The 26,282-nt window shown below is 52.6% G+C and overlaps 1 protein-coding gene across 46 annotated transcripts in view; it reads right to left on the bottom strand.

The window, feature by feature from the left end:
* Positions 1-1,141: 1,141 nt before the first annotated feature.
* Positions 1,142-26,282, bottom strand: part of LOC144772242 (uncharacterized) — a 507,669-nt gene continuing 482,528 nt past the window's right edge. For all 46 annotated transcript variants that reach the window (XM_078656424.1, XM_078656425.1, XM_078656418.1 and 43 more), the window contains 2 exons: positions 2,899-2,997; positions 1,142-1,655 (listed from right to left, as the gene is read on the bottom strand). In XM_078656424.1, coding sequence (XP_078512550.1) covers positions 1,294-1,655; positions 2,899-2,997 — 461 coding nt within the window. In that variant the 3' untranslated portion in view covers positions 1,142-1,293. The remainder of the gene's footprint in view (positions 1,656-2,898; positions 2,998-26,282) is intronic.

The raw sequence follows: 26,282 nt of genomic DNA, 5'->3' as shown, positions 1-26,282 counted from the left end.
AACTCAATACAGTTATGAATGGAAAAGTTAGTAGTCGTAAACTTACACTGCAAGAGTAAAGTATCACTAATAGTGTAACTTTACCATTGTGAGGGAGATCTTGTGTTGCTTAACAATTCTACGCAACATGGAGTGACCTTATCCTGAGGCCTGACTCGAGGTATTCATAAGTTTAGTTTTAATTTTTTAGATGAATTTATTACGAGCTCCCCAGATGGCTAGTTGTTGCTTGTTTGACGTATTTGTCACAATGCTCTCGGATTATTCACTAACTCTGTACTTTCTCTCAGTCTAGATGTCTGTGATGGATAACCCTCTTGAATACTACTACAATTGGAGTTTACCTCACAAATATCACTCTGAAAAGGTGGAACTTTGTATTGGGAGGTCTTCCGTGTTAGCACCACCACTAGCATTAAGAAGGCCCTTTAGGAAATCCTGCAATAAGGTTTGGTAAGATTGAGAGAGGAAGCAGGCAGTGTTTAATCTATTCAGGTAAAAACTTGTTAAGAACTTTTTTGTGTAGTTTTTTGGCAATTGGCAGACTCCATTAGGGATCAATAGTTATAAAGGGTAGGACAAGGGCAGTAACTAACTAGTATACATGCATCACTAATAAGTTGCTGGGTGCTGCAAAATCTCATCAAGCAATAAAATCAAACGTATATACTATAGTCAGTGTTCTGTTTCCCCGTCTAGTAGCTGGGTATACTAGACTGAAGGAGGTAGTGTAACCTGCTGAAGAATAAATAAAGGGCAAGGGATTCCAGGTAGGGAAAGTCTAGGGGGAAAGGTGGATGTACAATATAACGAATGACAATTTCAGAGGACAGCTTCTAGTCTTAATCTTGTAAACAACAGCACCGGACTAGCTGTAGCAGGCATCGGGCATTTTCCCGGGAGCTGGAACGGTGGGGGCCAATTTTGTAGAAATGGGGGCTGGTTTTTTTGTTACTGGGGGTGGGTTTTGCGGTGTTGCTGCAATATCAGCCCCCAGTAACAAAAGAAGCAGTGTTTCACACTTGCACCCCAACCCATACCCCTATCCTGGGGGGGGGGGGGCTACAAAATTTCCAGGGCTGCTTTGGGTTCCCAGTCCAGCCCTGAATGCTACACTAACTAGCAATGCCAAGACAGATACTAAAGATAAAGGCCCCTTTATTTTTTTACATAAGAAATCCACTTTCTATACCCACCACCCTTCCCAAGCAAACCCCCAAATATTCCCCTTTCCCAAACTCCCCTTCCCATCCTCCCCACCAGCAACAGGTCTACCCACCCCCCAAAAAAAGTTCAATTAATGTGGTCTATGAGATCATCCAGTTTCTTTTGGACATTGGCCATCTCCCAGGCCATGGTCTGCATGCGACGCTTCATGACTGCCATCTCACGGAGGATGCGGTACATGACATTGTCTTTTGAGGACGATGAGTGGTGCCTCCTGGAGTTCTGGGTCCGGGTGGAGGTAGACCTCTGCAGCAGGAGGCGGTGGCGGCGGGGTTTGCGGTGCCAGTTTGGAGACGGGCCTGGCTTGTGGCCCGAAGATGTAGAGGACTGTTCCATGTCCTCCTCTAAGGCAGCCGTCAACTTTTGGCTCTGCAGCCGGGTGACTATTCCGCACTGGGATGGTTGGTCGGCTTCAGCAGCAGGAGTTTCTATATGATCAAGAAAGAAAGGAAGGAAACAATAAGCATGAATTGTGATGCTCAGCACAAACACTTGCTTATACTGTCTATAGAGGCACAGTAGCAGAACATTGCAGGTCCCCTAGGGCCAATGAAATGTTTGATGTGATTAATCACATGGCCAGGTTTTTCCTACACATGCATCTCATAATGCAATAGTGCTGGTTGCAAGGAATAAAGCCAGACCACCAACATAATCAAAAAGTGATTTTTGTTTAAAGGATTTCATAGGGAGAAACTGAACAGACACTTTGGCTGAATGAATGAATTTGCTACCATTAATGAATAAGGCGTATGTATATATGCTGCACAATTACTTGACTATATGTGCTACACGTTAATGGAGCCTTGCTGGTGGGTCTGCTACTCTGCAGTATGTTTTCGGGGTAGCTGTAATGGCAGGTTATTAACTTATTATTCCAATGGCCCTGCTCCCTCTTCAATTCTATCCTGAGTTCAGACTCCAAACTTGGGGGCTGATAGAGTCTGGTAGATGGGATACTCCGTCACACATGTGGCGGATAACGGATATACCGTCCGCCATAATACAATAGTGCACAGACTAGAAATGATACACTGTGGTACAGCAACAGGATATATTTTACTCATCACGATTGTCAGACTATCTCATCCACCAAACTCTGAACCAGGCTCCTAGTCCCCCATTACAACCTGAACCCCACCACAAATTATCTTCAACAAATATCTTCACTTGGCAGTGGGAAGTTAGTCTACGGGAAGGTAAGTTAGAGGGATTAGGCTAGGTAGAGGTTTAGCTACGGAATGGTTGGGTGTCATTGATCATGTACTATGCTTTTGCACATATGGTTGACGGGAGAAAAAAAAAACTGGAAGCGTAAATCTGTAATGGAAGCCATAAAACAGAAGTCACTTGGGCAGAAAAATGTGGTACATGCCGAGATGGAATTTACATTTTTGGCAGGATGGGACAGAAAGAATGATGAAGTGAAGTACTAGTAGTTGACTGAGTGGGCGAACGAAAACACACCCTGTCCTCGGTTTTTATGAGTAGCAGACTTCGTGCTGCGCTATTAACGGAAGCAAACGCATATTTCACCGGCTGCATGCAGCGCTGAAATAAACTGTGCCGCAGTTTTAATGTGGAGAAATGCCATCGACAAGGACGTGATGAGCGGGATATCTGCTTCACTTAACAAATACAATATTGTCAACAATAACCAAACCGACTTACCGCTTGTCCCTGCTAGTAGGACTTCTTCCCCTTCCTGGACCTGCTGGACCTCCTCTGCCCTCTCTGGCTGGCTGGCAGTGGCACTGGTGGACTGCGCACCTAAACCAAAACACAAAGCACACGTTTTAGATACGAGATTAACCACCAAAGTCCTTATTTTGAACAAGGTACAAAAGCAATACCTCACTAAAGTCAGGTAAGCTATCAGTAGCTTATATCGAAAGTATCACTTTGGAAGGTTAGGGTGACAACATTTTAAAAACCAGGTAATCAACGAAAAACTTTTTAGGTGTCCTAATGGAGGGATAAGCTACAAACTGAGAATGAAAAGCAATGAAGGGGTGGAAGGGAATGAAAGGAAATATGGTATTGGTTAGTAATGCTATCTCATCCTGTCATATTGCACGGTCATGGAAACTGATCGTATAAACAACATTGAGGGTCAACCTTGACCATTCTATCGCTGTACCTGTCCTTTTGACTGCTGGATCAAGAACGCCTTCTCTAGGGATATGTTTGGTAAATACGTGGGCTTGCGATCCTCTTTACGTTACCAACAATCTGGTCTCTTAACAGTTCTACAGAGAATATGCTACTTCTCCCCTTTATACACTCCCCTCCCCAAGGCCGCTAGTGGCACCAAGACCAACTGACATATGTATATGATCAATCGTAGATCTATACCTGGTCACAAGCTTGAACTTTTCAACTTCCTGGAGGAGGAAAAACGAGATGCACTATTCCTGACAGAAACCCGGAATTATGCGGAAGCAGGACCCAACCTCACTCAAGCCCTCCTGCAGGCTACTACATGTGTCGAAGAGACAGACCTGATAGGAAGGGGTAGGAGGATTGCCATTGTTCTAAAGGGAGCATTTAAATGCTTCCACGAACCCATACGACTACCAGACTGAGAACGTATGGCATTCGGCATCTCTCTTACCCCAACATTCACCTTCTCAGGTGTGCTCCTTTATCGGACCCCTGGCCCATGCGGTCACTTTGTTTGGGCCCTTCAGGATGCAATTGCCAGCTGAACAATACAAAAAACACCATATTTCACCATACTGGCCAATTTTAATATACACCTGTAAGATCCAGCAGGTTCACAAGCCTCCGGGCTCCTGAATGATCGCTCCGCTATACAAATGTAGCAAAAAGTACCTGTTCTCACACATGAGAAATGTCACCTGCTCGACCATATTTTTACCAATGCCCCCCCCATTACATCCTAGACCCAGTTCCTGTAGTGTGGTCAGACCACTTCATGAATCCCACGATCCTGAACACTCCGAGTGGTAGAGTACTCAATCAATCATATCATTTGTAAAGCGCACTACTTACCCGTGAGGGTCTCAAGGCACGGGGGGGGGGGGGCTGCTACTGCTCGAAAAGCCAGGTCTTGAGGAGTCTTCTGAAGGTCAGTAGGTCTAGATTCTGCCGCAGGTGGATGGGGAGGGTGTTCCATGTCTTGGCGGCAAGGTGGTAGAATGATCTGCCTCTAGCGGTCACTATTCGGGTGCAGGGGACTGTGGCGAGGACGTGGTCAGTGGAGCGGAGCTGGTGTTTGGAGGTGTAGAAGCTGAGCCGGCTGTTGAGGTACGCTGGTCCGGTGTTGTGGAGTGCTTTGTGAGTGTGGGTGAGGAGCTTGAAGATTATCCTCTTGTTGACGGGGAGCCAGTGCAGGTCTCTCAGGTGGGGTGTGATGTGGCTGCGGTGAGGGATGTTGAGGATCAGGCGCGTGAAGGCGTTCTGGATGTGTTGGAGCCGTTTCAGGAGTTTGGCCGAGGCTCCTGCGTAGAGGTCGTTTCCGTAGTCCAGTCTGCTGCTGACGAGGGCCTGGCTGACCGCCCTTCTCGCTTCGGTGGGGATCCACTTGTAGATCCTGCAGAGCATGCGGAGGATGTTGAAGCAGGAGGAGAGACGGCGTTGACCTGCTTTGTCATGGAGAAGGTGAGATCGAGGCTGACCCCTAGGTTGCGTGCGTGGTCTGTGGGCTTTGGAGCTGTTCCTAGTGCGGTCGGCCACCTGGAGTCGTCCCAGGCCGAGGGGGTGGATCCGAGGATGAGGACCTCCGTCTTGTCAGAGTTCAGCTTCAGTACTCCCTAGTCAATCTCATGGAGAAACCGCAGCTGGTCAAAACTCAACACCGAAAAGTAGAAAAGTTCCCTCAAGGAATCAAGTCTGGACTTGGATCCTCTAATTGCGTTTAACAAAGTTATCCAGAGGATCAAAAACTCACTGGACTAAGTCATCTCTATAAAAACCCTTACTCGACGTGCTAAGGACAAATCTGCCCCTTGGTATAGCCCCCACCTCCTGACACTAAAAAAAACTGTAGCAGTAAGGAAGTGGAGGATAGATTATGGAGACCCAAGTAAACTAGATTACCTAAAATTCCTGAGGAGGTACAACTGCGGAATGAAAAAAGCTCAAGGAGATTATTACGAAACAAAAATCCACTGCCCTTTCAAGTCCCAAGGAGAAATGTTCCATATTATGAAATCAGTTATGGAGCCCATATCATATAGACAGAACCAATGGCAGCGAGGGAACTAATTACAGCCGCACTTGCTCCTAAATCACTGTATGTATTCGCATTTAAATTATAAGTAAACCGTGGCCACCTCTGTAGGTCCACTGCCACAAGACCTAAACAAAATTTGGAATGACTAGCAAAGAGGCACACATTGAGCAGCATATAGTATGCAAACAAATGACGATATTTGTTTGGAGACTTGAATGTGTTGAAATCTTCTTTATTCTTGTTTCTTTAAACACACAGCCAACGCGTTTCACCCACTAAAGGGCTTCCTCAGGGCTAAAAGTACGATACTTTGTTGTAAGATCCTATGATCGATCCACTCGTCTTCCAGTATTCAGTATTCAAAAAGAGGTTCTTGACATTCCGTCTCAATTGGAGAGTAATCCAAAGTCTCCAAAACAATATCGTCGTCATTTGTTTGCATACTATATGCGGCCCTAGGGGAGCTTAACACCGGGAAGGCACCCGGGCCCAATGGGTTCCCGAGTGAATTTTTAAAGAAAAATCACCTCCAATCAGGAGCGCACTGTAGGGCAGCGTTGGAGGCGGCTAGAGAGCAGGGTCGCCTGCCGGCAGACTGGAGACATGCGGAGGTGGTGGTGTTCCACAAACCTGGTAGGCCTCCGGAACGGCATGAGTCATACCGACCCATCTCCCTCCTAAATGTAGAAGCAAAGATACTGGCCAAGGCGCTAGCAATCGTCTCCTTCCTTATATAACTGAGCTGGTCCATCCAGATCAGGCTGGGTTTATGCCCCATAGGGCAACGAGACATAACATCAGACGTGCTCATGTCGCAGTGGAGGTGATTAGAGGCACTGGGGAGCAGGCAGCACTCCTGTTGGCAGATATAGATAGGGCATTTGACTCGTTGAGTTGGGTCTACCTGTTTGCGCTCCTGCCTCGTCTTAACCTTGGGCCTCGTTTTTTGTCGTATCTAAAACTGTTATACACAGACCTGATGGCATGGGTGAGGGTGGCCGGGGCCACATCTACCAAATTCCACATAGGGCGAGGTACTCGGCAGGGATGCCCCCTGTCGCCGTATTTGTTCGCTCTGGCGATGGAGCCGTTGGCGGCGTGGGTGCGCCTGGACGCACAATTGAAAGGCTTTGAATGGGAGGCCGGACCTTCGGATAGAATTGCGCTGTACGCGGATGATGTCCTGTTTTTCATTACTAACGTTAATAGGTCGGGACCGCGTATATTGGAGATAATGCAAATCTTTGGTGAAACATCTGGACTCTACTTGAATCCGCGTAAATCCACCCTGTGGGTGCTGGGAGATCGCACGGGAATTGGACCATGGGCGTCCGCGTTGCAGGTGGCATAGGGGGGCCTTCAGTATTTAGGAGTGTTCCTGTCTTAATCCTCCATAGTCTCCAGGGAGCGCAACATAGTGCCGGTCTGGGACCAGGTTCGAACAGAGATAAAGACGTGGTCCCGTATGCCCCTGACTATCTATGGCCGGTCGGGGATCTTTAAGATGGTCGCCCTTCCATGCCTGCTATACCATTTGCAGAACCACCCTTACCCGATTTCACCTCATTGGTTTAGGCAGGTCAATTCGGTGCTGGGGCACTTTCTTTCGGCGGCGGGTGCAGTGCAGGTTGCGCTGCGCACCTGCTTTTTATCGACATACTGTGGTGGGCTGGCAACGTCCGATATCCTGCCATACTATCAGGCCTCCCATCTTTTGATCCTGAACGAATGGTGGTATGGCGATAGTGGGGACCCGGCTTATGCTCTTGAGCGCTATCTTATGGGATCCGGCACGCTGCACACGATTTTATATTCAGTGCGGTTGAGGAGGCAGTTACCGCAGGCTACCCGGATAGTCTTTCAGGTCTGGAGGCAGGCGCTGTGTCGCATGGGATGGTGGGGCACGTTAACGGAGGAGACCCCCCCCTATGGCGTAAGGGTCGTCTGCCTGCACTGGCGTCCCTGCAGGGATTTAGGGGCTGGGACTGCATAGGTATTTCCACACTGGGTAAAGTTAAGTCTGGCACGACCCTTAAGTCATTTCAGGACCTTAGCGAGGAATATGGCATGCCTCGAACCCAATTCTTTAAATATTTACAGTTCCGCCACGCCATTGCACCTAGTCTAAATGGACTTGACTCCTTACCTGAATTTAGCCCACTAGAGGCAAAGGTATTTATGGGAGATCTACAGGATAAGAAAATATCCCGCATATACCAGACTCTAGTTACACACTGTTCCTCCTCCCTACACAAATTGAGGGAATCCTGGAAAGGGATGTCGGAACGCTGGAAGAGGAAGATTGGCGGGAAGCTCTTAAAGCTCCCCGAGGTGCAGCCATTGCAATACGCTTACGACTCATCCAATTCAAATATCTTCACAGAGCTTATTACACTAGGGAGAGGCTGTGGAGGGCGGGTCTGATTGCGTCTCCAGATTGTTTGAGGTGTGGTCAAGAGGTGGGCACCCTACTTCACACGGTATGGAGCTGTAGTGTCTTGGTTAGGTTCTGGAAAGGGGTGTGGGACTGTTTGTCTGAGGTGTTGGGATGGGAACTTCCTTGTACCCCACAATTAGGTCTTTTGCATGTTCTAGAGGGGGTGAGGGGTAACATATATAAAAGGCATCTGCTGCTGTTGGGCCTCACCGTAGCCAAGAGAGATGTGGCCCAAGCTTGGAAAGATTCACAGGCACCTCCAGTAGTGGTGTGGAAAAAGGGACTGGATTTTGTATGGGGTTGGAGCGTCCTATTTTTGAGGCCCGGGCTGCCCCAGGAAACACTACAAAATATGGAAGAGGTGGGCGGAATATAGGGGTCTATGGTTAGAACCACCGGCAGAACGTGAAGATAGCGGAAGGGGGGCGAAATTGAGGAACTGTGTACACGATTTTACATGCAACACTATTTGAGAATGAGATGTTATCGTGCAGTGGGCTAGGGAGGGATCCATGTGGGGGGGAGTTGGCAGTGGGGGCGCGGGGGGTTGGGGACAGGGAGGGGGGGGAGAAGGAAGCAGAAAGATGTATGGATTGCCAATCATTTGCTGTTGTTGCTTTGCTTGCAGTTTCTCCTGAATGTGGAGAGCTGCACTTTGTGTCCAATTGATCAATAAAAATTTGTTTTGAAAAAAAAAGAACCAATAGGGCAAATGTTACAATACCTGCATTAAATGGCTCAACTTTCTTGAAGGACAGAATCTTTCAAGTTTTTGATAGATCCTACTCATAAGATATTTTCCCTATCTGCGCCTATACTGTGTTTCTACCAGATATATTGTTACCGAAGGTAAGTAACTCTTCCTTTAAGTGCGAAGTACTGCAGGGCTCGTCACTGAGCCCTTCTCTTTTTAATATATACATGCGTCAACTGGGAGATATTATACTGCCGTACAGCATATCCATTGTATCATATGCGGATGACACCCAACTGGTGTCCTCTCATCATTGGCCATTACCACAATCTCCATCACTGGGACCATGTATGGAGAGAGTGGCAAGTTGGATGGCCAAGTCTTACCTACAATTAAACGGGGGAAATCTGAGCTAATGGTGCTAGGTAACAACATACAACCCCCACCTGAACTTAGGCTGGTCGGGTTGCCTTGGCACACCACCTGACCCCCGGGTTTGGTTGGACAACTCATTAGCCATGGAAATCATCCAGGCAACCAAACTCTGCCCTGCCATTCTTAGATTGCTTTGCAAAACATTACACCTGCTCCCCCTCCTTTCTAGAAGGCTTGTGGTCCAGGTATTAATTATTTTCAGCTTGGACTAAAGGAACACGTTATACCTGGGAGCGCCAAAAGCTGTAATGAAACAGCTCCAAGTGGTGCAGAATACCGCAGCCCGAGTCTTGCTTAATGTTAAGGGTTACATCCAAAGCACTATGCATAGCCCATAGGGCACTTCAAACTAAAGGCCCCTCCATTCTTCAACCGTGGATTTCACCATGCACTCCAAGTAGAGCCCTTGGGTCAACCAACGCCTGATTGGCTAAGGGTCCACTTATTCGAAGAACGAGATGGGGAAGGCGTTCCTTTGGCTACAATGTTGCCAAGCTATGGAACACACTCCCATACACAATACGGCTCGTTGACAATGAATTGAGGTTTTGAAAACTTCTAAAAACCTGGCTGTTTGACAGATAAACCTTCTTGAGGGCAGTGGTGTGTTCTATGTTGCTTTGCCAGCGCTGGGATGCCCAAGGGCTGGCATGTGCTTAATAAGTGTGCATAGAATAGAACAGAATGTAATAGAAGGGGGAGGCAAAACGTACTAAAAACGGGACCAGAAGAAAGCTACAGACAGGAGAAAGTCAGCTGCAGGAACAGGAAATATTAAAAAAAACCAGGGCAATGCAGGGATAATAAACATTAGGTAGGGGAGTCGGAAAAAAAAGTAAATGCAGAAATCCGTACCACCTTTGGGAATAGTTAAAAGTACAAAATAATAATAAACAGGTTTTACTGTGGCAAGCAGAACCATCTGCAGCGGCGCTGGTGGTCCCACTTACCGCGGCGCTGACCATGGTGGCAGCAGTTTGGCCCTTGGATGACCTCTACCCGAGACTCTAGATGCCATTAGAAGCCCATCCCGGTCCAAAATTAATATTATATGGAGAGGAAGGCCACCTGGCCCCCACCATGAGCCATCAATGGCTCCAGGACGCCATTTCCCAGGGCTAGCTCTGTAGTCATGATCCGGCGTGGACACTGGTGGGACATAGCTGTTTCCACGTCTGCACCGGAGTGGGCAGGGACACCAGTTTGCTCTCGCTTGGTGAGAGCTTTTTCGAATTTCCCCCAAACGGGAGCAAACACCAAGTCCGCTCCCAGCGATGCGGAGCTGTGAAAATACTTCCACTCGCTGGGAGCGGACTTTTGATCTGTTTCTCTGCCCGCACTGAAAAGAGAGATGGGACCCAATTCCATGGGGCCACTTATTTAAATAATAGGGAGAAATGGCCCTGGGGATGGGGCCTAACAAGGTTCATGGAGGGGGGCGTGCCACCCCCTTTTGTTTTAGTAAGTGCTCCGGGGATGGGGTCCCCGGGGCAATAACGGATTTTAGAGGGTGTCACGTGGCCCTATTCCCCCCCCCTTTTTTTTAAAAAGTAATGGCCCTAAGGCTTGGGGTGGGGAGGTTGGTCCCAAAACTTGTTGGACCTTCAGACACTGCTACAGCCGAACTGCTAAACGGAATTACACCAAAAGTGGCAGGTACCTGTTTTGGGGTGATAAAGGGACTCAGGAAGTTCTTTGACTTGCTGCCCTTTGAAGCGAGGAAAACAGTTACCGTTGCATTAGTTACATCACGCATTGACTATTGTAACAGCCTGTATGCTGGAACCAATAAGGCGGTTACGCAAAACTCCAGATGGTACAGCATGCGGCAGCAAGGCTGGTCTTAAAATGGCCGAGAAAATCCTCAGCAACCAAAGCACTCAATGCACTACACTGGCTGCCCATAACAAAAAGGGTCCTGTCCAAAGTGCTGATAATTACCTTTCGAGCTGTCCACGACCTTGGCCCTTTATACCTAAGAAAAATTTTTGTAAGATACTGTCCAACCCGAGCACTGCGATCCTCGAACGCCAACCTATTGACCATCCCAGGGTTTAGACTTAAAACCCGTGGGGGCAAATCCCTGGCGGTATTAGGTGCAAAAGCCTGGAAGGCCCTTCCCCCACACCTAAGAGCACTGGCTAAGGAATCAGAATTCCGTAAACAACTAAAAACCTGGATCTACAACCTTCCAGACATAGCTGCCAGAGCACTAGTGTGATTCCGGTCCTGATCATTCCAAGCAGTAATGGCAACTTTGACATCAGGTTGACCACATATTGGCGCCGAGATGCTCCCTGGAGCGATTGTTGCGCGGTATAAATGGGCAATTACATTACATTACATTACAGGTAGGTATATGATGTCCAGGGCAGTGCCTTTGTGTTATTAGGTGTAAATCTGTTGAGTAGTTCCAGAGGTATTAAACATAGATCAAATTTGTATATCTAGGGGCACGTGTTCCCCCCTTAAAAAAACATAATAAAGAAAAAGGCCAGGCCCCGGAGGATAGGGTCCCCTGGTCCTACATCAGACCAGGGACAGGGGCTGTGCGGTCCTACTTCCCAATTGCAGAAAGGCGTGGGCCAGGGGGATGGGTTCCCCAGGGCCAACATCGGCCTGGTGAAGGGCCACGCAGCCCCCTTTCACTACAAATACATTTAGAAAAAAACCGAAAAAAACAGCCCCGCGTGTTACCAGAGGCTCCGCCTCCCTTTCACCATCACTCTGCAAACGTGCCTCCTGGCACACTACTAGTTGGGGGAAGATGTCCCCTGGGATAGTGAGGGTCCCAAAGAGCGTGATTACTGAGAGTTCTATGGAGGCACCGCCCCCTTTCTCCACCGCTCTGCAGGTGCGCCTCCTGGTGCACTGCTGGTTGGGGGATGAAGTCCTCTTGGATGCTGAAATGTCTTGGGGGGCCCAGAAGCCCTCCTATTACTTCCAGTAAGTCCGACACAGCTGGTCGGTGGCCCGCCCCCTTTTTCCACCACTCTGCAAAAGCGACCAGTTAAAAAACTACAGAAATTTACCTAAAAACTAAGTTTACAAGGACGTTTAGTAAGGAAATAGAATTTGAAAAACCTTAGAAATTCACTTCAATACCAAAGGTAACAGGGTCATTATAGTTAGGAAATAGAATTAAAAAAATCCTTAGAAATTCACTGAAAAAAACAAAGGTTACAGGGACGTTATCGTTCGCCTCAGATTCAATTCGTACAAAACGAGTGAAATTCAAATAACTTACGCCCCCACAAAGTACTGCTTATGACCTCACATATTACATCACTCAGGAAATAGTCAGTGCGATTACTGATGACATCATCCACACTACTCACACCCCCATACAACCTTGTATGCCCAACCACACAACCACCCACATACCTATTCATAGACCTATACCAGTATTCGCACCCCCCTCACTTATTCATACATCCACTCACTCACTCCTACAGCCACTTACACATCCATTCACTTACCCATACAACCACTCACACAGCCACACACTCAGTCATAGTTACTAACACACTCACTAACAGCCTGATTCATGTACAATCCGTTTTGCGTGGCCCTAATAGCGAATCATAGCGACTCGCTATTGAGGACACGCAAAACGGCATTCATGTAGGAATTGCTACTTAAATAGCGATTCCTACATGTTCTTTATTTGCGAGTAGCAATTTGCTACTCGCAAAAACTCCCCATTCATTCCTATGGGCCAAGAGGCCCATAGGAATGAATGGGGAGTATCCCTCATTTGCGAGTAGCAATTTGCTACTCGCAAATAAGATAGCGATTTTAAGGGTGCCAGGGGTGTCCAAAGGACGCCCTGTAGCACCCCTAAAATGCACATTTGAACAGGTGTTGCGCACACACATGTCCAAAGGACATGTGTGTGTGCAACATGCAACTTAGAAAAATGCTTTTAAAAGCATTTTTCTGAGTTTTTGCTATTTACCGACAGGTCTGTCCTCTCGGTAAATAGCGGCCCCAAAAGTCCAAAATCGCAATTTCTTGATGTGTCATGAATAGCATTTGAGGAATCTCTATTAGAGATTCCTTAAATGCCATTCCTCGCAAATATGCGAATTCTTAAATAGCGATTTTTGCATTTGGGATTGTGAATACCAAATGCAAAAATCGCACTCGCAAAGGGCCAGATTCTCAGAATCTGGCCCTTTTGCGAGCGCTATTGCCTACATGAATCAGGCTGTTAGTTACCTAGTCAGTCACACAACAACTCACTCAACCCATACAGCCACTTGCAGTCACTCCCTCATACAGCCATTCAGACACTCTCTAACCCATACAGTCACTGCACCCCCAGTTACCCACCCAGAGCCACTCACACTGCCACCCACTCACTCAAACAGCCAGGACACACTTACTCAGTCACCAATACAGCCACTTACACAGCATCTCCCCCACCCACATAGCTACTCACACACCCATACACACAAGGATACAAACAGTCACACAGCCACTCACATAAGATATATGTTAGAAGTAGAATCCCTCAGTAATAGTGCACCGAGTATACTAATTTACCTTTCATACTGGGTTAGTATATATGTTTATCACCCATAAACTCTTAAAAACACTCATGAGTGATGTTATATGTGAGGTCATAAGCAGTGCATTGTGGGGGCATATGTTGTAGTTAGCTCAAACCTTTGATATTTTCAGTGAATATATATATATGTATATGCTGTCGCAACTGGGTTGTTATAATTAGGTAGCGTTTCCATAGGAAAGGCGTTTGGTCTGTTGCTAATAACTTTGGCACCGTTTGACGAATCTTCATAAAACTTTTCCCAAAAAAGCGCTCTTTCTTGTCTAGTTTGTTCACGGAAAGTTCTGTGTGATCCATCAAGGGAAAGTTCTGTGTGATCCATCAAGTGGGAGGTGAGAAAAAGGAGGGTGTCCTCTGCACCCACCCCTCATATGTCTGGGCACTGATGTCAGTCCTCTGCACCCACCCCTCATATGTCTGGGCACTGCTGGGAGTCCTCTGCACCCACCCCTCATATGTCTGGGCACTGCTAGGAGCCCTCTGCACTCACCCCTCATATGTCTGGGCACTGCTGGGAGTCCTCTGCACCCACCCCTCATATGTTTGGGCATTGCTGTGAGTCCTCTGCACCCACCCCTCATATGTCTGGGCACTGCTGTGAGTCCTCTGCACCCACCCCTCATATGTCTGGGCACTGCTGGGAGTCCTCTGCACCCACCCCTCATATGTCTGGGCACTTCTAGGAGCCCTCTGCACCCATCCCTCATATGTCTGGGCACTGCTGGGAGTACTCTGCACCCACCCCTCATATGTTTGGGCATTGCTGTGAGTCCTCTGCACCCACCCCTCATATGTCTGGGCACTGCTGGGAGTCCTCTGCACCCACCCCTCATATGTCTGGGCACTGCTGGGAGTCCTCTGCACCCACCCCTCATATGTCTGGGCACTTCTAGGAGCCCTCTGCACTCACCCCTCATATGTCTGGGCACTGCTGGGAGTCCTCTGCACCCACCCCTCATATGTCTGGGCACTGCTGGGAGTCCTCTGCACCCACCCCTCATATGTCTGGGCACTTCTAGGAGCCCTCTGCACTCACCCCTCATATGTCTGGGCACTGCTGGGAGTCCTCTGCACCCACCCCTCATATGTCTGGGTACTGCTGGGAGTCCTCTGCACCCACCCCTCATATGTCTGGGCACTTCTAGGAGCCCTCTGCACTCACCCCTCATATGTCTGGGCACTGCTGGGAGTCCTCTTCACCCACCCCTCATATGTCTGGGCACTGCTGGGAGTACTCTGCACCCACCCCTCATATGTTTGGGCATTGCTGTGAGTCCTCTGCACCCACCCCTCATATGTCTGGGCACTGCTGGGAGTCCTCTGCACCCACCCCTCATATGTCTGGGCACTGCAGGGAGTCCTCTGCACCCACCCCTCATATGTCTGGGCACTGATGTCAGTCCTCTGCACCCACCCCTCATATGTCTGGGCACTGCTGGGAGTCCTCTGCACCCACCCCTCATATGTCTGGGCATTGCTGTGAGTCATATCCACCCACCCCTCATATGTCTGGGCACTGCTGGGAGTCCTCTGCACCCACCCCTCATATGTCTGGGCACTGCTGGGAGTCCTCTGCACCCACCCCTCATATGCCTGGGCACTGCTGGGAGTCCTCTGCACCCACCCCTCATATGTCTGGGCACTGCTGGGAGTCCTCTGCACCCACCCCTCATATGTCTGGGCACTGCTGGGAGTCCTCTGCACCCATCCCTCATATGTCTGGGCACTGCTGGGAGTTCTCTGCACCCACCCCTCATATGTATGGGCACTGATGTCAGTCCTCTGCACCCACCCCTCATATGTCTGGGCACTGATGTCAGTCCTTTGCACCCACCCCTCATATGTATGGGCACTGATGTCAGTCCTCTGCACCCACCCCTCATATGTCTGGGCACTGCTGTGAGTCCTCTGCACCCACCCCTCATATGTCTGGGCACTGATGTTAGTCCTTTGCACCCACCCCTCATATGTATGGGCACTGCTGGGTGTCCTCTGCACCCACCCCTCATATGTCTGGGCACTGATGTCAGTCCTCTGCACCCACCCCTCATATGTCTGGGCACTGCTGGGAGTCCTCTGCACCCACCCCTCATATGTCTGGGCACTGCTGTGAGTCCTCTGCACCCACCCCTCATATGTCTGGGCACTGCAGGGAGTCCTCTGCACCCACCCCTCATATGTCTGGGCACTGATGTCAGTCCTCTGCACCCACCCCTCATTTTTTGTTTGAATGTTTTTATTGTTATTTCAACATATTGCAACAATACAGAGCTGTGTACGGTACAGGGCGAGACAACAATTATTGATATGAATCACAGCAAGGAGCAAATACAGTGGGAACACTACATGGTACCATCATCTCGAGATCCCACTTGTTTCTAATGCACAAGGAGGTAGGCAATGTCTCGGTGTACTGCGTGCGGTGCTCCTCACTGCTACTCAGCAATTTGCAGTGTGGTCACAGCGATGTCATTTCTGTCTCATGTGCTCCGTTATATGAACGGGTGAACAGGGGAAAGAGGAGGGAGGGGAGGAAGGGGCAGAGTGTGGTCAGCAAGGCCAGCTACGTGCCTCGCGTAGTGCCGTGGGGGTGTCGTAACAGGAGCGGGCTCTGGGGAGGTCAACCGGTGTGTCGGTCGGTGGATGTCCGTAGTGTGTAGTGGGGGTGGGGGGCGCGGGGAGTCCTGCAGGAGGTGCGAGGCGCGGGAATGGCGTGCAGGCCGTCCTCTCGCCGGTCAGAGTGTGGCCCGACTGTTAGTGAGATGAACGCCTTTTCAGGGGGGTGCATGAGGGGCTGGGCAAGAGATGTCAGGGCTGCCATGTACGTCGGCTTGATCCGCTATCGTGTCCCCATCCCTCTCGGGGGAGTTGGTAGGTGTGTGGTCTCCCAGTGGGTGCCTGTCGCTGTGGAAGGCGCTGAGTATGTCATCCCACAGTGCTGCTATTGGGAACTGTCGCAATCCCGCCGTCTCTTCGTTATGGAGGACTATGCTTTCTGCCCTTGCCCAGGTGTCTAGGGAGGAGCGCCAATGTTGCATCAAGGGTGGGGTCGCGCGTTTCCAATGTTTAGTGAGCAGTCTTTTGGCCGTAATGAGACCCAGATCCCAGAAACGGGAGGGGACTCTATTGAGGGCGGTCCTCTTATAGAGGCCCAGTAGGCATGCCTCCCATGTGTGCGGTAGCGGCATAGCCGTGCAGCGGTCAAGGATCAATAGCACAGATCGCCAGTATAATTGTATCCGCGGGCATAGCCATAACATGTGTAGCAGATCCGCTCCAGTCAGTGAGCACCTTGGGCAGCCAGCCGAGGCGCCTGGGAAATATTGGTTGATTCTATCTGGCGAGAGGTATGCCCTGTGTAACACATAAAATTGTATCACCTTGAAGCGTGCGTTACGAGGGATGTTTTTGGGGCTGGCGAGCACCATTGCCCACTCCTTGTCTGTCCAGTCCCTCCCTCTGTCAATTGCCCATTTAGCACGTAGGGGTTGTAGGGTATGGTGCGTGTGTGACAATAAGGCCTGAGCTAACCAGTGTACCACGTGTGTACCATCCCCCATGACATGGAGGTGCTGTATCAGTTGATGTGTGGGGGGCTCAACTGTGATGTTACCCCATCGTCGGGTGTATGCCGCTACTATGGATGCGTGTTGTAAGAATTGACCCGCTGGAATGCCCGTGTCGTCGGCCAGTGTCTCAAAGGGAATCAGGGTGCCATCGGCATATAGGTCCGCCATGGTTTCAATTCCCGAGCTCGTCCAGTGCTCCAGTGCAGCTTCCGTGACTACGGTTGTCGTTTTAGGCGTGCCCAGGAGCGGGAGCGCTGGGACGTAAGGTGTGACATGCTTAGTGAGCCGCAGACTTCTGTTAAAACATTTCACCGCTACGTTCACATGTAATTGTGGTCGGTGTTTCGTGCGCGCTAATGGGTGGAAGAGTGAGTGTATCCACAGGAGGGTGTGCGAGTCCTCGTGTGAGGCCGTGTCTGCCAGGTTCCTGCCCGAGAGCCAGGCAGTCACCCACTGGAGCTGCGCCGCTAGGTAGTAGAGCTCCAGATTTGGTACCGCGAGGCCGCCTGCCTCGATCGGTGCGTATAGCTTTTTTAGCGCCACTCTGGGTCGTCCGGCATTCCAAATCAGCTCCCTGAACATAGACTCCAAGTCCTTAAATGAGCGGGCCGGGACGTACACCGGTATGTTGGAAAAGTAATAGAGGAGCCTGGGCAACACTATCATTTTCGTCAATGTGACCCTGCCCGGGACAGTGAGTGGTAGAGTCTTCCAAAAGGCTATCTGTGACCTGATGGATGTGATGGCGCGTGTCAGATTGCCATCTAGGATGTCAGGGTGTGTTCTGTATATATAGATTCCCAGGTATTTGAACACAGTGTCGTGCCATGGCAGTAGTTCCCCGCCGATGCTAATGCCGGGGTTCGGGACGTCGGGTGCAAAGGAGTATGCTCCCGACTTCGCCCAGTTCACTCTGAGTCCAGACATGGTTTCAAAGGTCCGGAATATGTCCGAAAGCTCCTGTGGTAAATTCGCGAGGTCTCTGAAATACAGTAATAGATCGTCAGCATTCAGCGAGACCACGTGTGTGCCGTCTGCTAGCGGTATGCCCCAGTTCGCCCCACCTCCACGCAGGATCTCAGCGAGAGGCTCAATTGCCAGCGAGAAAAGTAGCGGGGACAGCGGGCATCCCTGTCTGGTGCCACGTCTGACCTTTATTGCGTCCGATAGTAGCTTGCCCGTGCGGACGCGCACCTCCGGACTCCTATATAGCAGGCCGACCATTTCGATGTAGTTATCGCCCAGGTCAAATTTGCGCAGCACCTCCCGCAGATATGGCCACTCGACTGAGTCGAATGCTTTTTCGAGATCGAGAATTAGGCACCCTGATCTTGGCCAGTCTCGCACCGCATATTCCTGCACCCGGAACAGTCTCCTGATATTGTGGGACGTGCTCCTAGTGGGCACGAAGCCGTTCTGGTCGCCGTGTACCAGGGATGGCACCAGTGGCGCCAGTCGCCTAGCCAGGGAGTACGCTAGGATCTTGTAATCCGTATTCAGGAGCGCCAGAGGTCTGTACGAGCCGAGGAGTGTGGCGTTCCGGCCGGGTTTGAGAAGCGACACCAGTGTTGCCTCATTCATGGACGTAGGCAGGGCAGAGTCATCCAACGCCGCCGAATACATTCTAAGGAGCTCCGGGATCAAGATATCGGAGCATGTCTTATAGTATTCAGCTGGTAGGCCGTCTGGTCCGGGTGCTTTACCGTTCGAGAGGGCGGAGATGGCGTCACGCAGCTCATCCGCCTCCAATGGCGACCCAAGGTCATCTTGCTGGTCTGCCGTGAGGGCGGGTAGCATGAGTCCGTCGAGGTAATCGGCAATATTCGGGTGCGGGTTCGGTAGACGTGACTCATACAGTGCTCGATAATGCGCTATAAAGGCGTCATGGATCTTCGCTTGGGTGTATACCGCGGGGCCGGTGGGTGGGTGTATCACAGTGATGGGCGACGTTCGCTCTTCGCGCTGTATCAGCCAAGCCAGCAGTTTGCCAGGTTTATCGCCAGTGTGGTGTGTGCGGGCCGAGTGTGCCGTGTAGTTAACATGTTTCAGGCTGTCCATTAGTTTGTCATGTGCCGCGCGCGCTTCCAGTAGTTTGGCGTCATCACCGTCAGCCGCTTCCTGTTCAGCCTGTAACAGGTCTGTTTCCAGGCGTTTGAGGTCGGCTTCTATGCGGCGGCGTGAGAGGGCTTGTGTGCCCAGACAGTGTCCTCTGAGGACCACTTTAAATGCGTCCCACTCGATCTGCGGGGATGACGCCGTGCCAGTGTTGTCCTCAAAATACTGCGCTGTCTGTGCGCTAATGGAGCTTCGGAAATGGCCGTCTAGGAGCAGGTCAGGTTGGAGTCGCCAAGTGGGCGTCGGGGGTCGGGGGCAGTCCCACACTATACTTAGGGTGTGGGGATTGTGGTCAGAATGCGTGCGGCCCATGTAGCAGGTGTCTGTGACGTGTGGCAAGATGTCGCCAGTGACCATGTATCTGTCTAATCTCACTTGAAGAGCGTGTGCCCCAGAGTAGAACGAGTAGGCCCTGGTATGCGGGTTGCGGCTCCGCCAAGCGTCTTGTAAGCCCCACTGCGTGGACCATGCCTGAAGGGTGTCTGCAGTATTCTGAGCATGTGAGTTGGGTGGCGGGGGGTGCGAACGGTCCAGAGCCACCTCCAATGTGCTGTTATAATCCCCACCCAACACCCATGGGACACCATGCCAGGGAGCTAAAGTGGTGGACAGTTGTGCCAGGAAAGCCGCCAAGCCCGTGTTGGGTGCATATACCGAGGCCAGCACCAGTGGGTTCCCGTCTAACCTGCCATGGACCACCACAAATCTTCCCCCGGGATCTATGTGTGTGTCCGACATCGCCCATGGTGTGCCTGGTCTGACCCACACCAATGACCCCTTGGCGTAAGACGAAAGGCGCGTGGCATACAGTTGCCCCCGCCATCGGCGGCGTAGAGTGCAGACTTCCGAGTCACTGAGGTGCGTCTCCTGCAGGAGAGCTATCTGTATGTGATGGCGCTTGAGGTAGGAGTATATCTGGTAGCGCCGGGATGGTGTGTGCATGCCCCTGACATTCCACGTGCATATCTTAATGGCAGACATTACAGTAATTCAATATCGGTCCGCTCCCCGCCTCCCCGTCGCCACCCCTCATGTCCCATATCATCGTCAAACAGCACACCCCAGCACCACACCACAGCAGCCTCCCCGTGGCCGCAATTCCCAGCAATGGAAGGGGGGGAAGGGGTAAGGGTACAAAAAAAGGGAACAATGAACCTTCGAACTTGGTGAACATATAGAATACCAAAAGGTCGGGTGCGGAACGTGCTCCCGTCCATACTCTCAAGGAGAGTAACAATGTCTAAGTCTAAAGGGGGTAGGTGTGCAAGGCGCACCGTGAACGTGGTAGCAAACCAACAATGTCTGTCCATGGAGACCCTCCACCCACCCGGCGAATGTTCGGCAGTACAAAAACATCTATGCAAATGCAGGTCCCCATACACACATGCACCAATTCACTATACGTTACGTGTCCCAGGGTGGCAGTGTTCAGGAGCATCTTCTCCGGGCGTGCTTGCTAGCCGGGATTGGGCGCCGAAGACATGTCTGGGGGCCATGATCGCCGCAGGGGCCTCCAGATCCACAAGCCCCCCCACAAGCAAAATGCAGGGTCAACTCTCTCACTCGGCATGGGGTGAGTGCATGTCTGTCCATTCCTCCACGTCCGTGGAGGTGTCGTCCGATTCGTGACCCTTGTCTTTGCGGCGCGCTCAGCTAATATATTCCGCCGTCTGGGGCGTGACGTCCGGTCTTTCCTCTGAGCCTTGTGAGTTTGGTACGCCATAGATGGCTTCATCATCACTGGGAGGGTCTTGCTGGCTGCCTCCCGCTGTCTCGCTCTGCACAGGGGAAGAGCTCAATTCCATGACTAGGCGAAGGGCGTCTTGCTTCTCTCGCTGTCGGGTGTCCTCAGGGGGGGGGGGTTGTCCTCGCTGCTCCTCGCGTGGCAGATCGCGACCTCCGGCGTGGCCTGCGTCTCCTCCGGGCGTTTCCATTCTGTCTCCTGGGCGCAGGACCCGCCATGGTCTCAGGGTCCGTGCCCATGCCGCTGTCTAACCATGCCTCCACCTCAGTCGGGTCAGTGAAGAAGTGGGTTCGTTCTCCAGCTACTACCCTCAGTTGCGCAGGAAACAGCAGTGAATATTGTAGGCCCTGCTGCCTCAGGCGTTTTTTCACCTCCAGGAAGTCGTGCCGCCGTCTCTGTACTTGTACAGTGTAGTCCGGGAAGAACATCACTGATGCGTTCTCAATCCTGATCTCTTGGAGCTTGCGTGTTTCTCTCAAGATGGAGTCTCTGTCTCTGTAATTCAAGATACGTAGCAGCATGGGTCTCGGGTTAGAGCCTGTTGCCAGCGGTTTGGCGGGGACGCGGTGTGCACGTTCTATCACAAAATATGGGGAGAGCGATCCCTCCGGCAGTAGGCCCCGCAGCCATTGGTCCATGTGTTCCTCCGGGTTCTTCCCTTCCCATTTTTCCGGAATGCCTACAAGGCGCACGTTGTTCCTTCGCGCCCTGCCTTCCGCATCCTCCGCTCTATCTTCCAAGAAGTCCACCCTATTTAGCAGGTCTTGGATGTGTTTGGTCGATTGGTGGGCCTGGGGTCGGAGTTCCTGCACATCGTTTTCCAGGGACACAGTGCGGTCCGCGAGTTTCTTGTGGTCTGCTCTCAAGTGCGTCAGGTCTATGACCACTCCATCTATTTTTGTGGCTAATGAGGTGCGCGTCAGTTGGATGGATTCCTCCAGCCGTTCCATCGCCGCCAACATGGTGTCCAGCTTCGCCGTCGTTTGATCTGGGTCAGAGCCCTTCCCGGTTTTGTCCATCTTGCCTTTGGGAATGGTTCCACTGGTTCCGGTTCGGGTCCTGGTCCCAGTAGACATCTGTGCCAGGGCGCGGGCACTACTTCAGCAGCGAGGCCTGTGCCAGTGGGGCGTGATATAGCTCAGGTCCTTGGACGGCCAGGCAGGTCACGTTGAGTTGGCAGCCCCCCGACTCCGGGCCTCAGCGAGCGAGCAGTACAGTGTCCGTTTCAGGTGGATTGCCACGCGGGAGTGGAGCGTAGATGTGATGTCACGCCAGGCGGCTCCTCGGGACCTGGCACACCTCGTGTGGATCCGTCGGTAAATGGGGTGTCGTGGGTGTCTGGCTTGCGCGCCCGTTGTGTCCGGACTACCCCCTGTCCCTGGTAGTTGGACCTCCTCCTCGCGGCTCGTCGGTTGGCGTGTGAGGTATCACCAAGGGCAGTCGCCAGTGTTCTCGACCCCAGTCACCCTCTCTGCCCAGGCCCCCGACGCTCTCCTCCACCAGCCACTTGGTCCGTCCGTGCTGTCCACGGGCTGGGGGTCGCTCCTTGGCTGTGTGTGGACTAGTCGTCCAGCGCCGGCTTCGGTGGGGGACTGCCCCCGCAACCCCCGGGCCTCCGCTCCCTCGCCAGTGTCTCGTAGCGCCAAGGGCAGCAGTGGGCATGGGGCCAGCGTCCACAGTGGCCAGCGAGGGGCCTTATGTGGCGTGGCCGGTGAGCGTGGCCAGCGCCGCAGTCCTATCGCGTAGGCCTCTCCCTCGGGCCTACTAGCGTGCGTGGAGCCCCGGAGTGGTCTGGGCGCACCTCGGGCGTCTAGGCAGCGTGCACGGTCTACCGGACGCAGGTCCGGAGCGCTGGTCCCGGTCGGGGTTGGTGGGGCACCGCAGATGCTGTCCGGCTCTACTGGGCGTCTCTCCGCATCGGGCGGTCGGGCCCCTCCGCCGCAGCTGTCTCCAGGGGCGGCCGTCAGTGCCCCCGGCCCCAGCCTTCTTCTCCGCCCAGGCCCTCAACACTCACCCTCGTCAGTCGCCTGCTCAGGGGTCGCTTCGCAGATGGGGCCGACCCCGCTGCTTTCGGGTCCCACGCAGCGGCACAGCGCCGTTCAGGTGCGTGGGTGTCTGTAGCTCCGGTCGACGTAGGCCGGGCGTCCGCAGTAGCCGGTGAGGGGTACGACACGCAATGTCCAGTGCCGCCAGCGTCTCGTGCAGGTCTCCCCTTTGTGTGCACTGTTTCTTTTCGGATAGTGTTGCGTTTTCGTTTAGTTTCGTGCCTCCGGGCCCAGCAGCAGACATGGAGCCCCGGGCTGCCCTGGGCACACGCCGAGCGTGGAGGCGGCGTGCGCGGCCGCTTCCCAGCTTTGCCCCCGGAGCGGGCCGGGTGCACCGATCTTCCCCAAAGTTGGCGGGGTGACGGATGACCGCCCTCCACGTCGGCGCCGACAGGTTCCGCTGGTCGTGGCCTGCGTTGGACAGGATAAATGCACCGGGTGGGGAAGCTCAGCGCGGAGCTCTACCCGGAGGCGTCCAGGTCGTTCGTGTGCGTAGCCACGCCCCCTGCACCCACCCCTCATATGTCTGGGCACTGCTGGGAGTCCTCTGCACCCACCCCTCATATGTCTGGGCACTGCTGGGAGTCCTCTGCACCCACCCCTCATATATCTGGGCACTGCTGGGAGTCCTCTGCACCCACCCCTCATATGTCTGGGCACTGATGTCAGTCCTCTGCACCCACCCCTCATATGTCTGGGCACTGATGTCAGTCCTCTGCACCCACCCCTCATATGTCTGGGCACTGATGTCAGTCCTCTGCACCCACCCCTCATATGTCTGGGCACTGATGTCAGTCCTCTGCACCCACCCCTCATATGTCTGGGCACTGATGTCAGTCCTCTGCACCCACCCCTCATATGTCTGGGCACTGATGTCAGTCCTCTGCACTCACACCTCATATGTCTGGGCATTGCTGTGAGTCATATCCACCCACCCCTCATATGTCTGGGCACTGCTGGGATTCCTCTGCACCCACCCCTCATATGTCTGGGCACTGCTGGGAGTCCTCTGCACCCACCCCTCATATGTCTGGGCACTGCTGGGAGTCCTCTGCACCCACCCCTCATATGTCTGGGCACTGCTGTGAGTCCTCTGCACCCACCCCTCATATGTCTGGGCACTGCTGTGAGTCCTCTGCACCCACCCCTCATATGTCTGGGCACTGATGTCAGTCCTCTGCACCCACCCCTCATATGTCTGGGCACTGATGTCAGTCCTCTGCACCCACCCCTCATATGTCTGGGCACTGCTGGGAGTCCTCTGCACCCACCACTCATATGTCTGGGCACTGCTGGGAGTCCTCTGCACCCACCCCTCATATGTCTGGGCACTGATGTCAGTCCTCTGCACCCACCCCTCATATGTCTGGGCACTGCTGTCAGTCCTCTGCACCCACCCCTCATATGTCTGGGCACTGCTGGGAGTCCTCTGCACCCACCCCTCATATGTCTGGGTACTGCTGTGAGTCCTCTGCACCCACCCCTCATATGTCTGGGCACTGATGTCAGTCCTCTGCACCCACCCCTCATATGTCTGGGTACTGCTGTGAGTCCTCTGCACCCACCCCTCATATGTCTGGGTACTGCTGTGAGTCCTCTGCACCCACCCCTCATATGTCTGGGCACTGATGTCAGTCCTCTGCACCCACCCCTCATATGTCTGGGTACTGCTGTGAGTCCTCTGCACCCACCCCTCATATGTCTGGGTACTGCTGGGAGTCCTCTGCACCCACCCCTCATATGTCTGGGTACTGCTGTGAGTCCTCTGCACCCACCCCTCATATGTCTGGGCACTGCTGGGAGTCCTCTGCACCCATCCCTCATATGTCTGGGCACTGCTGGGAGTCCTGTGCACCCACCCCTCATATGTCTGGGCATTGCTGTGAGTACTCTGCACCCACCCCTCATATGTTTGGGCACTGCTGGGAGTCCTCTGCACCCACCCCTCATATGTCTGGGCACTGATGTCAGTCCTCTGCACCCACCCCTCATATGTCTGGGCACTGATGTCAGTCCTCTGCACCCACCCCTCATATGTCTGGGCACTGATGTCAGTCCTCTGCACCCACCCCTCATATGTCTGGGCACTGATGTCAGTCCTCTGCACTCACACCTCATATGTCTGGGCATTGCTGTGAGTCATATCCACCCACCCCTCATATGTCTGGGCACTGCTGTGAGTCCTCTGCACCCACCCCTCATATGTCTGGGCACTGCTGGGATTCCTCTGCACCCACCCCTCATATGTCTGGGCACTGCTGGGAGTCCTCTGCACCCACCCCTCATATGTCTGGGCACTGCTGGGAGTCCTCTGCACCCACCCCTCATATGTCTGGGCACTGCTGGGAGTCCTCTGCACCCACCCCTCATATGTCTGGGCACTGCTGTGAGTCCTCTGCACCCACCCCTCATATGTCTGGGCACTGATGTCAGTCCTCTGCACCCACCCCTCATATGTCTGGGCACTGATGTCAGTCCTCTGCACCCACCCCTCATATGTCTGGGCACTGCTGGGAGTCCTCTGCACCCACCACTCATATGTCTGGGCACTGCTGGGAGTCCTCTGCACCCACCCCTCATATGTCTGGGCACTGATGTCAGTCCTCTGCACCCACCCCTCATATGTCTGGGCACTGCTGTCAGTCCTCTGCACCCACCCCTCATATGTCTGGGCACTGATGTCAGTCCTCTGCACCCACCCCTCATATGTCTGGGCACTGATGTCAGTCCTCTGCACCCACCCCTCATATGTCTGGGCACTGCTGGGAGTCCTCTGCACCCACCCCTCATATGTCTGGGTACTGCTGTGAGTCCTCTGCACCCACCCCTCATATGTCTGGGCACTGATGTCAGTCCTCTGCACCCACCCCTCATATGTCTGGGTACTGCTGTGAGTTCTCTGCACCCACCCCTCATATGTCTGGGTACTGCTGTGAGTCCTCTGCACCCACCCCTCATATGTCTGGGCACTGATGTCAGTCCTCTGCACCCACCCCTCATATGTCTGGGTACTGCTGTGAGTCCTCTGCACCCACCCCTCATATGTCTGGGTACTGCTGTGAGTCCTCTGCACCCACCCCTCATATGTCTGGGCACTGCTGGGAGTCCTCTGCACTCACCCCTCATATGTCTGGGCATTGCTGGGAGTCCTCTGCACCCACCCCTCATAGGTCTGGGTACTGCTGGGAGTCCTCTGCACCCACCCCTCATATGTCTGGGTACTGCTGTGAGTCCTCTGCACCCAC

Source organism: Lissotriton helveticus, chromosome 8, assembly GCF_964261635.1.
Source record: "Lissotriton helveticus chromosome 8, aLisHel1.1, whole genome shotgun sequence".
NCBI classification, from domain to species: Eukaryota; Metazoa; Chordata; class Amphibia; order Caudata; family Salamandridae; genus Lissotriton; species Lissotriton helveticus.
This window is presented reverse-complemented; position numbering and strand designations above follow the sequence as displayed.